At 37.7% G+C, this 12,842-nt stretch overlaps 1 protein-coding gene across 1 annotated transcript; it reads left to right on the top strand.

Annotated features, from left to right (window-relative positions):
• Positions 1–4,239: 4,239 nt before the first annotated feature.
• Positions 4,240–8,435, top strand: LOC310945369 (mpv17-like protein 2; the record flags this gene model as incomplete). Its single annotated transcript, XM_083911449.1, has 5 exons — positions 4,240–4,303; positions 5,702–5,863; positions 6,633–6,709; positions 8,048–8,176; positions 8,316–8,435. The coding sequence occupies 5 exons, from the start codon at positions 4,240–4,242 to the stop codon at positions 8,433–8,435; spliced, it is 552 nt and encodes a 183-aa protein (XP_083767575.1).
• Positions 8,436–12,842: the final 4,407 nt, after the last annotated feature.

Below are 12,842 nucleotides of genomic sequence, written 5' to 3'. Positions count from 1 at the left end.
TTTAAAACACAGGAGCTGTTGTCAATTATGACACAATAAAGATTTTATATCAGTAAAGACAGAAATATGACAGGATGAGTCTTTACTCTTATTTGCTTATCTGTATCATTAGTTGTTTTTGTTTTTTTTTTGTTTTTTACTATTTACACAATGAGGACGTTCAATTATTTGTGCTAATATCACGAAGAACATGTATTGCTCTTTAACATTGATATTCTGAACAGGAGAAAGATCATGGTCATTCATGGTCTCGGTGAATACTACAGTCTGATTGGCTGCACAGTGAAACGGTTCGTTCACAGTGCTAAATTAACACCTCCATTTACAAGTTACATTTGTACGGAGCCCCTGAAGTCATAAAAGGTAATATTTTTTATCTTGTGCGAGAGGTCTTGTCGAGAGTTCAAGCTCCACACTATTGCAGCACTTTAAAAAGCTGACATCTGTCCAATTTCCATCAGAGTGAAGTCCTTCAGTGCCCAATTGTCTGAACAAGACAGGATGGCAACACAAGTTGTAAGAAGTACGTTGATGCAGCCCCTGTGGACTTATGATATCATAGCAATCATCTCACATCCCATTTGAATTTGACTCGCTACAGCTGACAGTGACGTTACACATGGCTTATTTGTTCATGGAAATCTTGATCTTGCTTCGGGAACAATGACAAGGCCGGATAGCTAGCTTGAGAACGAGTAGATGTGCCTCCAGTCCCTTCCAGTTTTATTGACTTTCTATGTGGGGAAAACCAAGTGAAACAAAGTATTAATCACAGTAGAGTAGTTTTTACATACTTAGAGTTTAACCTAACTTAGAATTTTGGTTAGACTTAAAGTTAAATTTAACTGCTGTACAAAGACATAAAATGGGACTTGAGATCAAAATTAGAGAACAAATTAATGATACTTGATTTATTCTGAAATACTGTTGCTTTTTTATTGTTCAAAATTTGATAGAATTTCCGCTGTGGCTATACCACTGCTGTGCTCGGATGTTTGTTTTTTTTAAATAACCAAGGCAGAACAGTAACCATTGTGTCAGAAGAGAAGATTCAAACAATGTTTTCTTCGGGCTATAGGATTCAAAAATGAATAGGAAGTGCAGAGGCCACAGCTTTGAACGGCTTCAGCACATCTGCGCCCACAGGACATCACTAGTTTCTCACACTGCTCTGGTTTGATCTTGGTCCATTCTTCTTAAGTCTCTTCCACAGTTCTGTAACTGTAGTGGGTTTCTTAGACATTACTTTGTTGCCAAGGATTTCCCAGAGATTCTCTCTGAGTTTTAGATCTGGACTCTGACACTTCCTCCTTCAAATTTAACTTCTTTAGACACTTTGAGTTTAGTCTTTTTTAAGTCCTACGCCGAACATAATGTTTCCCATCAGACCCAAATAAAATGAATGTCCTCTCATCACTGAAGTCACTCTGGACCAGTTCTTCTCTGTCCACACACCATGCTCCTCAGAAAAGTCAAGTCTATACTTTTATTCTTTCTGCTGATGAGAGGGTTGGTCACTGCAGAGTGGGCTTTCAGTCCAAAAAATCTTAAATGACGAGACACTGTGCAGAGACACGTCCTTGCTCTGTTCAGCACTGAACTGGCGAGCAACTCCAGCTGCAGTGTTGAACAGATTCCCCATTGAGAGTCTTGTTTTGTTTTACGTGGACCGGCCTTTTTGTCAGGGGACTTACTTGACTTTGTGTCCTTGTAAAGTTTCAGTATTCTTGAAATCACAGACTTGGAACGTCCAACCTCTCTCTGATGGCTGAGAGGGTAATCCCTTTGGCCTTCATTTGGACGATCTGCTGTCTCAGGGTTTCAGTCTCCTTAGAGCAGCTCGCCATCTTGCAAAGTAACCAGGAGAGCTGCCAGATAAATAGGGTGTGTCCCACAATTAAGTAAATTGTCACCAGGTGCCAGATTAACGCCAATAACTGGGAGGGATCTGAAAGTGTTCTCTAATTTTGCTCACTGTTTTTTCCCCCACAAAATAAATGTTTTTGTTGAAGTGGTTATTATAAAAAAAAAAAAAACATGCTAGTACAGCAGTGGTATAGCTATCTTCTATCATATTATGAACAAAAAAAAAAAAACATTTAATCAAGAATTCATTCTTTGTTCTCTCATTTTGATCTCCAGTGTATTTGTGTGCAGCAGGAAACAGCTTCAGCTCCAGTTGGTGAGTAACGTTTTCAGGACCTGAGGCCATTTGCATAAACTTAGTTTAAACTGGCCTTAGGCTGGTCTTAGATTAGTATAATTCAACCTGTCTTACATAAGACTGAATCATTGAGTTAGGCAAATTAGCCACCTCTCTCCTTAACTAAGACTGAAGTTAGAGTTTGTTCATGAGAGTTTATGGATGAAGCATTAAGTTGTTAAATTTTACTAATTTAGTGGCTGGTTAGCTATCATACACTATCTTGCTGGTACACTAGTTAAATAAAGTGACACCAACATCGGGCTGATAGCCAGCAGCCGTCTTGTGTCTTCCCGCTGCTAGGGAGAATTACAGTCTACTTGCAACATGTGCCCGTAAATTATTATGCCGTTTCACACATTTATTTTTAGCAACAAATGTGACTAAAATAAAAACACTGTAGTGCTGGCATCAGCTTTCTGTAAACTGATTGAAACTAATTAATTATTGTATCCACATTGTATTCTCCCATTAGGCAGGTTTTCAGTTTGATAGTCTGATAAAATGCTCTTATCGACTCTGATTATTACATCTGTGTGTGTGTGTGTGTGTGTGTGTGTGTGTGTGTGTGTGTGTGTGTGTGTGTGTGTGTGTGTGTGTGTTTGTGTGTGTGTGTGTGTGTGTGTGCGTACGTGCGTGCATGCTCACACTCCAGATTGGAGAGCAACTGTAAACTTCTCTTAAAGTATTTCTACTCAACTTGTTCAAAAGTCCACTATTTTCCCACGCATACATCATTTTACATGAGAACATTTGTGCTCCTTCACACAATCCAGCTTTGGAAACAAACACTTTCACATTTGGCGCTATGAGCCATCAAGTGACTGGAGTGCCAACCAACAGTTTTCTTTTCAACATTCAGCATTCACACCTCAATGTCTTCAGAAGTTACCTTCTAGTGACAGATTCAAGAAAGAACACTGGAATACATATCACTTTAAATCCACAGTAAACACAGAGCCTTGCTCAAACATTGACTAACCAGCCTGAAGGGCACTAAACTCATATAAAACTGCTGTCAAATACGTAGATGTGTTTGAATATTTGTTGTTGTTGTTGACTGTGAGGCTCTTCCTCTCTCAAAATGCCTGCAGCAACGCAGATCACTTTGCCGATGTCCCTGTTTGAAATTATTGCATATTTCTTTTCTCATAGTACCTGTTAAACTAATAAATTTCATTTGTTTGAGAATTTGACTTGTTGAATTCTTAAGTTACTAACTTACACAAGCTGAAGTGAACTAATTGTTAAGTAGGTGCAATTTTCAAAATGTAATAGAATATACAAACATCACATCATCACACAAAGCAAAGGAAACCCACACATCACGAAACAATTCCCTTGGTATTTGCATGCATTCACGTACAATGGCCGCTCTCAGTTCAGCAACTGTTGCAGGTTTCATAGCGTAGACTTTGTCTTTTAGGTATACTGTATATATATATATATATATATATGAATTTAGTTATCTGCTGCTAAAGTGTGTATACATTTTTGGGAAACCCTGTATATTATGAATTAAATAATAAGACAGTTAAGGCAGATAAGCTATATTGACAGGTGTGACCTTTTTATTGAAGCCCTGTGTTTAAGTTCAGCTGGTCGGTGACTTATAAACTGTTTGCTGTCTAGTTAAGAAAAAACTGCAAACTTACTTTACTGGGGGATGTTTGTTTTCTGGAGTTGTGTACTTTTGTTCTAAATCTTCTGTGCAGCATCCTTTGGAGGCTGGCCATCTCTGTCTCTAGCTCTCATTGGATACCTGACACACACTCAGCCTGCTTGTAGAGTATGTATAGGCTGTATGTTTGGCTTTTTAAAATTTGGTTGATCGCCCTTTCTTCAAGTTAGTCAGCTGAGTGACTCATGGTTGTTTTTCTCTTACGGATGACAGAACTCTCTTCTCAGTCATGTCTTCCCGGGCGGGTAAAAAGTTTTTTGAGCGGATACGTTTCCATTTGCGGCCCTTTTTCCAGGGACGGGCCCTGCTGTTCACAAACACCCTGAGCAGTGGAGTATTAATGGCACTGGCAGACATGGCGGAGCAGACCCGACAGAACTTCAAGAAGCCGGACACAATTCGAGACTGGAGGAGAACAGGTGAGAAAATCGGAGCCAGAGGGATGTCATCAATACAATGTGGGGAATAGCACCGTCAACCCTGGAGGTGCTGCTGCCTTGCTCTAACCGTGCTGAACGACGCCCAAGGAGATGAAATACATACAGAAGTGTCTGTAATTGACTGTCTTTTGTGACTGACTGTGAGCAGGATACAGAGGAGAACATATGCTGTCTCGGCTTTGTTGCAACAGATTCTGATTGGGACTTGATTTATCCTGAGAAGGGAAATCCATTGGCAGCTTACCCAGTCCATACACAACATACACAATATAAACAGGATGGAAACTCACAGCTAAGGTCAGAGGCAACAGATCAACATACATAGGGAATAACAAGCAGCAGTAGTTATCCATTCTGTTACAGTTTAATAGATAACCGGGTTTAAAGTCAATTTCTGTAGACACATACATAAATATACACTAGCCTATATGTGCATACGCCCAACAATACAAACATATCCACATATATGTATACATGTACATACACATGTACATGATAAATAAGAAAGAGGACCGAAGAATTCACTCACTTAACTTAAAAAGATGACAGTGATGAAGAGATGATTAAAATCAGTACATTCATTAATCAAACTCTGACTGCTCTTACACTACCTTACATAATTTGCTCAAGGGTCCTCAAGGACAAGTAAAACTTGTATTTGAATATTAATTATGATGAAGGATATCTGCAATAGCTGCGTCAGAGTCTGAGTCAAGACAATGCTCTCTGGGAAATTTCTCAGCAGTGTGTGGTTTGGATTGAATAATATTAAACATTTGGTCAGATCCTTGTATTCTGCAGTTGACCTGCTTTGTGTCAGCGCTCTTTCAGGGTTTTTTTGTGTTACTGAAGTGTTTTACTTTGCTTTACGCCACAAATATTTTAAGCTATCTTACATGTATCATACATTAGGTTTCTTTCAGTTTTTATATACAGTCCGTTAATAAAATTGCCCATAAATCACAAAGGATACAAAGTATCTTGAAAACAAAAAGCAACATTTAAATGCTCACAATCAAAAAATATTTAAAAAAATCCATTAGATAAATAATGTTATTCTTTAAATCTTACCGGTATACTAATTTTGAAATCATTTAAAGCTTAACGGTTTACTAAATTAAGATAAAGAAAAGGTAAACGTTCATAAATACATGAGATATAGCAAAAAAAAACATTCTCACAGTATAATACCCCTTACAGGTTGAATCTCCATTTTAATACAAAATAGCAAATTTAAACCTTGATTCTCGCTTAATAAAATAAATAATAAAGTTGTAAAAACATGTTATTTAGGTGAATATTTGTACAATACACTCAATTTTGAATGACTGACTCTTTGCCAATAATCCTCTTTCCCATAACTCTCTCCCTCTAAAGCCAACATGTTTACGATGGGCTGCTCCATGGGTCCCATGATGCACTACTGGTTCATCTGGCTGGACAAAGTCTTGGTAGGCAAAGCTATTAAAACGGTGGTCCAGAAGGTTCTGTTGGACCAGCTGACCTTCACACCGTTTTTGGGGTCGTGGTATTTTGTAGGTGAGTAGTAATTCAGAGTTTCAATATTAATAATAATAATAATAATAAGAATATTAATAATAACAATAATACAAAAATAATAATTTCATACATAATGGAAAATAAGATGGAAAATATAAATCACTTGATAGTAGTTAAAATAAAATACATATAATGCATAACATGAGCTGGACAGGAAAACCCACTGAATAATTTTGATGAAAATAAGGCTATAAGTACATAAGTAGAACTATATTATATATTATATATATATATATATATATATATATATATATATATATATATATATATATATATATATATATATATATATATATATATATATATATATATATCAGTACCCACTAAGCAGCTGGTCTCTTTCTTCCTTTAGTGCACACACCTCAGGTGTTAGCACATAAGCAGTCTCTCTTTGGCACACACACACACACGCACACACATAGCACACACACACACACACACACACACACACACACACACACACACACACACACACACACACACACACACACACACACACACACGTAAGACAGAGTGTACAGAGTCAAAGGTTATACTTAAAGACATAAGACAAAAGATGACATGTGTCAATATCAGAGACTGATCGAGTTCAAAGGTTGGCTTCAGTCAGCAGTGTGGATTTGACTCAGGATTTGTCCGTGAATGTCAGTTATGTTTTAAAAGAGCTCCTCCAGCCTCTGACCCTATCTGAAGTTGGTTTTGATGATGGCACTGATGCACATCTGACAAACAACTCTGTTCATTGCAGGTATGAGTCTCTTTGAGGGAGAAACTTTATCTGAAGCATGGAAGGAATGTACAGACAAGTTCTGGGAAATGTACAGGGCAAGTACACCTACTCATCACATCACAAGTTCTTCTGTGGTCTTAACTAGAGATGAAAAGTTAACTTTGCTTTTTTTTGCATTTGTAACTTTAACTTAAACTAAATATGGCTGTCTTGTCTGGCTTGCACTCACACTGCTTCAAAAGATCCGGGCCACGGCACGATTGCTGCTTCTACGTCATCACGTTGTCATACGACACGTGCAGTGATTATCGTCATCGCATTGCGTCGCTTAGTTTTAAAGGGGTTCCGTAGACCTCTGAGTTTTATAAATTTTGTCTAAGCCCCTACTGCAGTGATTTCTTGATTGAGCCAATAAGAAAGTGCCAAAAAAAAGCAGCGTCACATACATGCCTTTTCTTTGGTAAGAGGAAATGAGGCGGAGTCAAAGTCTGACAAGATGGCGACTCCCATAGGTGAGTACGATTCGATCAAGTTGAGAGAAAGGACCTCGACTTAGAGACAGTCTTAGTTTTGTCCAACTGCTTTTCATCTGACCTAATCTGCAGAAAACATTCCAACTACGCATCAGTAACCTGACTCTCCCCAGATGAATTTCATTGGAGTTAGGCAGAGTCAAGGCGGAAGCAAGGCAAAACAAGATTCATCTGGTGATTAACGCATCAGACCACTGCAAACCCTTCAGACCCATTTTTTTAAACGTTGCATATAAATTGACCACTATACTTATGCACATGCTCGTGCGTGTACATGTGCAATTGTACAGTTTTGAAGCCCACCTCCAGGGCCGGGAAGCATTCAGTGCCTAGGCATGGTACAGCTGCACTCACAAAGGTCAAACGAACTAGACTTTAGCCCGAATCGTGCTTGGGCGTGGTACAAATGGTAAGTGTGAGTAGACCTTTACTTGCGGTTTAGTCGTATGATAACTTAAATGCAGTTGAAAGAATTACATTTTCCAGCTTTCCCTTTGCAAATATGATTCTGACCATTATTCAACGCCACTGATTTGGTGACTCTAATCTTGAAACTGTGGTGAATGTATAAATCTTCTGTGCTGTCGGTTGAAGATAAATGTGGAGAATACATATTCGCAAAAAACCCACTTAATACCCTTTTCCTATAATTCCTTCAAATTCTTAACTACACACATTATCTATGTCTGGACAGACATGGATATAATGCCAACTATACTTATTAAGGACTTCTGAGACCCTTTTTTCAAATTATGATTAAGAAAAACTTCTCTGAAGAAACTGGATTTGTAAAAATGTATCTTGGTTGACGGCCCAGCTGATAGTGACAGTTCCAACATGTTTGTGCTGGGTAATCAGTTCACCTTTGTTTATGCTCATCTGTGTTCCTCTTGACTGCAGCTCGACTGCTGTATTTGGCCTCCTGCTCAGATGATCAACTTCTACTTTGTCCCGCGTGAATTCCGCGTCATGTACATGAACTTTCTTGAATTAGGTTGGGACACCTATCTATCCTACCTCAAACACAGAGTAAGTTACTCAGGAGACTGGCAAAAAATAGACCATATACTGTTTATATATGGTATGCTGTATATATCAAAACCATTTCTGTGTCTGTAATGAAAAAGTGAAGTGATGTTGATGATATTGATGTGTATTGTGTTTACAGGATGAAAGCCATCCCACTGAGCTGGCATCAGACAGCAGTGCTGTGGATGTGCAGCCGGAAGTGATGGAGGAGAAAGCTTGGAGACATAGTTCAAGCTCAACTGTGAAGCCGTTCATCTGATACAAAATAACGTTTGCCTTTTTATCTGTTCATACTTCTTTTCCACTTCTGGAAAATGTTGTGACTGTTATAACGGAGGTCTTTTTCCTCACCCGAGTTTAAAACGACCACGTGTTTCTGTCTGAACTCTGTCTGAGTTGTGGATGTTTAAGTGGAAGGGCTGGAACACTTTTCCCTTCATGTCTGTGTAGTTTTAATGTGTCCGATGTGTCTGTTTATTTATATCTGAACGATGTGCACTCCTGTAGGAACATTAAGGGATGAGCAGCTGTTTCACTGCCGGTCATGCTGATACTGATGGTCATGTTGTTTTTTTAATCACAGCCTAGGAGTGTAACTGCTGCCTTGTTTGTAGTGTGACACTGACATTGATGTTTTTGCGCTCAAACATTTAAGCTGTCCAACATCCAACAGAGGGACATTCCTTTTATATATGTGCTGTTTTTTGTTTCTGGTTCATACTTGATGTTAAACAGCTGTTATGTTTTGTCTCAATTATATCAACCTGTGTAAACTTTCATTGCCAAATAACCTCATCTTCAGTTTATCCCTTAGAGGATGAAAATAATTGAATGATTGTGATTATGTACTGTCTATTATTCATTATAGGATTATTATTTAATATAAGATCTTCTATATTTTTATCATATCAAACTGAATCCTGAATTTTACATGTAAACCTCATTTTTGAAAGACTGTAGATGTGAAATTCATTTATCTTCAAACAGCGCATTTTCATACTAGTGACTGTAAATGTGACTTTATATACTGTACTGTATATCTGCAGCTGCTAGTTTAAGACTGAAGCACTTTAGTTTTGGCAGATCAGGTTTCAGCAAGTTATTTAGTGATAACATTTATTGCTTTTGATGATTTTTACATGGAAAAATCTGACACCAATGACATTCACTGTAGCCAGGATGTGTAGCTGTGTGTTATGTGTGTTATCATTTATAAGGTGATACATTTGTTATCGGTTTAGTCATGAGCGTTGTATATATATACAACGGTCATGACTAAACCGATTACCATTATAGTTCAAGTTTATCTGCAGCTATCATTTGGGACAGGAGCCACATCTGGTTTGAGTCTACTGGAGTTTTACCTGAAACAATATACAATAGAGGCCCCAAGGAGTATGTTGTTTGACATGTTGTCCAAAAAGAACCCATCTGAGTAAATAACATCGATATGAAGGGGCTCCCCAGCAGAAAGATTTCCAGATGTGGGCCCTCAACATATAAATATATACAGTATATATATATATCATCTGTATTGTACCACATCATTATTATTGTCGTAGCCTTGTCTTTCCTACAAAATCTAAAAGTATACAACAAATAACAAAGAATCTGCATGGCTATGTTTGTTGTATGTAACTTAGTGTTTTTTTTGTTTACCAGTGTTCTGTCTAGTTGCATTATATTGTTTTAAGTTGATTGCAGCTGTGTGTAGTAGTAAAATGCCCTCTTGGGGACAGTGAAGTATATCTTATCTTTAAAGTTTATACACTGTACACAAATAGACAGGTATATGTTCATCCTCATATATTAAACTGCTGTAGCTGTCTGATGTCAGACAGAATTAACTCTAACGACTGCTCTAACTAATTACACGTTACCATCGTCAGTCTGACATTTCCTGCACTGTAACCGATTTCAATTCAGAGGGGAATTTCATTAACTTCAGGTCCAGGTCGACCAACTTCCAGTTTAGCTGTATGCTAACTTAAATGCAGTTAAAATAATTTAATTCTTCTCTTCTAGGTTTTCCAAAGTTTATTAGACAGAATTTAGTTGTGGTTGTTACACAATGTATCCACCGTTTTACAGCCACCACAGTAGCAAGAAGCGATTATGAAAAAAACGTTAATCTTTCCCATGGCATTGATTCGGTCCCGTCAGCTGAAAAACTGCAGCAGACCACCATTACCGCTCACATGCACACTTATAGGCAAATTAGGGCACCTATTAAACTAAAACCTGCATGTCTTTGGACTGTGGTGGACTTTGGGAGGAAGCAAGGGAAACCGGACAGAAACCCACACTGACATGGGGAGAATGCCTGGGTCTCAGCTCCGCCCTGTCGTCCAAATATAGTCATGGTTTCAAAAAACCCAAAATGCCAAAATCAAGGCTTTAAAACCATGGATGTGTTACGAGAACTGGATACAGCGTTCATTGCAGAGTCCCGTAACTTGAATGGGGATTAAATGATTTCATACAGTGTAATGTCAAATTGGTTTCAAAATCCAGTGCACTTCCTGTGGGCCTGTTCAAAACAGCAGTCCACAAACCAATGGGTGACATCACCATAGCTACTGTACATTCCTCTCTTTTATACAGTCTGTGTGCCTGACGAATCAATCAACTCAGTGTTAGCATGTTCACAGGTCTGGACCCAGGCAACTCCTGTAGGCTACATGAGATTTAAAATACATTTAGACGATGGAAAAGACACAAGAGACAAAAATACGAGTTAAAAATAGTCAAATAAATGTAACAGAATTGAATATGAAATCAAATCAAATCAAATCAAATCAAACTTTATTTATATGGCGCTTTTCATACAGAAAAGTATCGCAAAGTGCCTCACAGAGATGTACAGAAAAAGAGAAACATCAAATAAAATCAGGAGAAGAAAGTTAAAAGAACCCAACCCTCCCACAGTCATGCACAGAGACACATACAAATGTATATACGTTCATTCACACATTCACATAAACACACACAGCCAGGCAGGCACACAGATACACAGACTCACACCTACACCAACGCTAGCTATCACTACAGAGACATGGCCAAGCAGCGAGACCTGAGGTACAGAGGAGTCTAGAGGAAGCTACCTTTTGGGGGGCCAACCACACCGGGAGAGATCCCAGTCCAAGGTCACAGGGAGCACCGCCACAGAGACCACCCCAACCCGAGCAGACAGGAGCCTCTGCTCTGATTAGCACTGCCTAAAAGGAAAAAATTAACTAAAAGCCTGGTTAAAAAGATGGGTCTTAAGCCTCTTTTTAAAAACCTCAGCAGTTAGTATGAAAGAAATGTAAGATGTGATTGCTGCACAGAAAAGTAAACAGTAACAGTAAAACACATTTTTTTGCAGCAGGAAAGAGATTTATTTATTGGATTATTGTAAGTTGGACACTTTCAAATTCTTTCAAGCATTGTTCAAACCTTCACTACTCATTTATACATTCACAAACAAACTTTATTCAAACTTTAAAACGGTGCTTTTTTACAAATTCACAGTTTAAGTTTCATGATATTTTCATTTTTCATATTTGTGTGTCTGGGATGGAGAGTTTGTGACACGATATCACACTGATGTGTTTCATTTGTGTGAGAATTTGAATCCAGCATGTGGAAATCTTATTAAGATGCAAAGTTATGCAAACTGGAAACTTATTAAGTTCTGCTGGACTGATTATATACCTTGTCTTGTTCTTATTAAACTATACCATATGACACCATATTATATTTGATATTCTATGCTGTACTACATGTTATATCTTACACTATGTTTTACTATGTACTATGCTATATTGTAGTATTATACTATATATTATGCTGTAATATACTACATCTTATACTATGACTATTGCACTTTTTTCTATTATATTAATACAGACAAACACTGAGTATCACTATTTCATCATATTATATATTGGTGTACACTGCTAACATAGTCATTTGTCTCCAAATACTCTTCTATAATTACTATTTTTTATTCTTCTCTATTTTTATTTTAGTTTATGTACCTGTTATATATTTCTGTTACTTTCTTTACTTGTTTTATTTCTGTTGTTTCTGTTGTACTGCTGCAACAACCGAATTTCCCTGCATAATAATAATTATTCTGAGAGCTAAAGTGAACTAGAGCCAAACCTCTCATCAGTTTACTTGACCAATGAAGTTATTTCTGATTCTGTAAAAAAAACAGTGCTCAGCATGGATTTTATTACATTTCAATTTTATGCAAACTAAAAAAAAAAATACAAAACAGTTCCCAGCAATTACAACTAAAAAAAAAACAATCCAACGGCCAGAATTCAAACTCTAAAACGTTTCACATCTTTCAAACATTATGGGTGTGTAAATTGTTAAAGCCATTCAAATTAGTGTCAACTTTCTCTAATTACCTTCCTTACTTTCTCACGTTATAGATTAAAGCCCTCAGCAGACGAAAGCAGCACTGACATAAATGTCACTTTAAATACAGAACAAATACAGAGCTTTGTTCAAACATTGACTAACCAGCCTGAAGGATATGATATGCACCAACTCAGCATTTAGAGCACACCTCCTCAGGCACTCAACACATCCTGCTGTCAAGGATGTAGACTGTGTGTTTGAATATTGTCGATATGACGCCAGCATTTCCCTCTCTCAACATGCCTGCAGC

Source organism: Echiichthys vipera (assembly GCF_963691815.1).
Source record: "Echiichthys vipera genome assembly, chromosome: 3".
In the NCBI taxonomy this organism is placed as follows: Eukaryota; Metazoa; Chordata; class Actinopteri; order Perciformes; family Trachinidae; genus Echiichthys; species Echiichthys vipera.
Note: the sequence above shows the minus strand (reverse complement) of the source record. Positions and strands in the feature narration are given on the sequence as shown.